At 42.8% G+C, this 591-nt stretch overlaps 2 protein-coding genes across 2 annotated transcripts in view; one reads left to right on the plus strand and one right to left on the minus strand.

The window, feature by feature from the left end:
• The window catches only part of LOC116686444 (oocyte zinc finger protein XlCOF7.1-like), a 588,898-nt gene that overhangs the window by 515,901 nt on the left and 72,406 nt on the right, over positions 1-591 (plus strand). The window lies entirely within an intron of this gene.
• Positions 1-591, minus strand: part of LOC116686445 (RE1-silencing transcription factor) — a 47,904-nt gene that overhangs the window by 509 nt on the left and 46,804 nt on the right. The window contains exon 10 of the mRNA XM_032511459.1: positions 1-159. This exon is cut by the window's left edge and continues 509 nt beyond it. Within this exon, the coding sequence (XP_032367350.1) occupies positions 1-159 (159 nt within the window). The remainder of the gene's footprint in view (positions 160-591) is intronic.

Raw genomic sequence — 591 nt, forward strand, 5'->3', positions numbered from 1 at the left:
TTTCAAAGGGACAGGAGTGAATGGGAACTTGGTGATATCAGCCTCCTCCAGCCCTTGACGCTGCTCTACCTCCTGACTAATACACAGATCCTCCTGTTCCTCTTTAATGTGTGGGGGGGGCTCTTGCTCCTGCTGGTCCACACTAGAGCTACACTTCTGCTGCTCAGGGGAAATCCTTTCTTTAACGACCGACAGCTGCTGAATATCTGCAGGAAATAAAGAACAGACATTAATGACAACTACCTGAATTAAACTCAAACCAATGATAACGAGAGGTAGTTTGTATCATCAAAAATACGAAGAGATTCTGCAAAATAACTGTTAATGACTTAACCAAAACTTTTAATGATTTTAGTTAGTTACTCCAAGACTTTCCCCAAGACCTTCAAGAATTGTAATACTCACTACATCTTGCATCATGTTTCAGAGAGTTTAAAGATGACTGAGGTTCTCTGGTCTCCTTCCAATCAGCACTGTCATCAGCCTCAGGTTCAAAAGAGTCTCCAGTCTGGTCTTCAATCTCTGGTTGTAAAAGTGGATGTGAGTTCCTGACTGGTTCTGGTTCTCCACAGTCCTCTCTATCAGCTTCTG

The sequence above is a fragment of the Etheostoma spectabile genome, unplaced genomic scaffold (assembly GCF_008692095.1).
Source record: "Etheostoma spectabile isolate EspeVRDwgs_2016 unplaced genomic scaffold, UIUC_Espe_1.0 scaffold378, whole genome shotgun sequence".
Taxonomy (NCBI): Eukaryota; Metazoa; Chordata; class Actinopteri; order Perciformes; family Percidae; genus Etheostoma; species Etheostoma spectabile.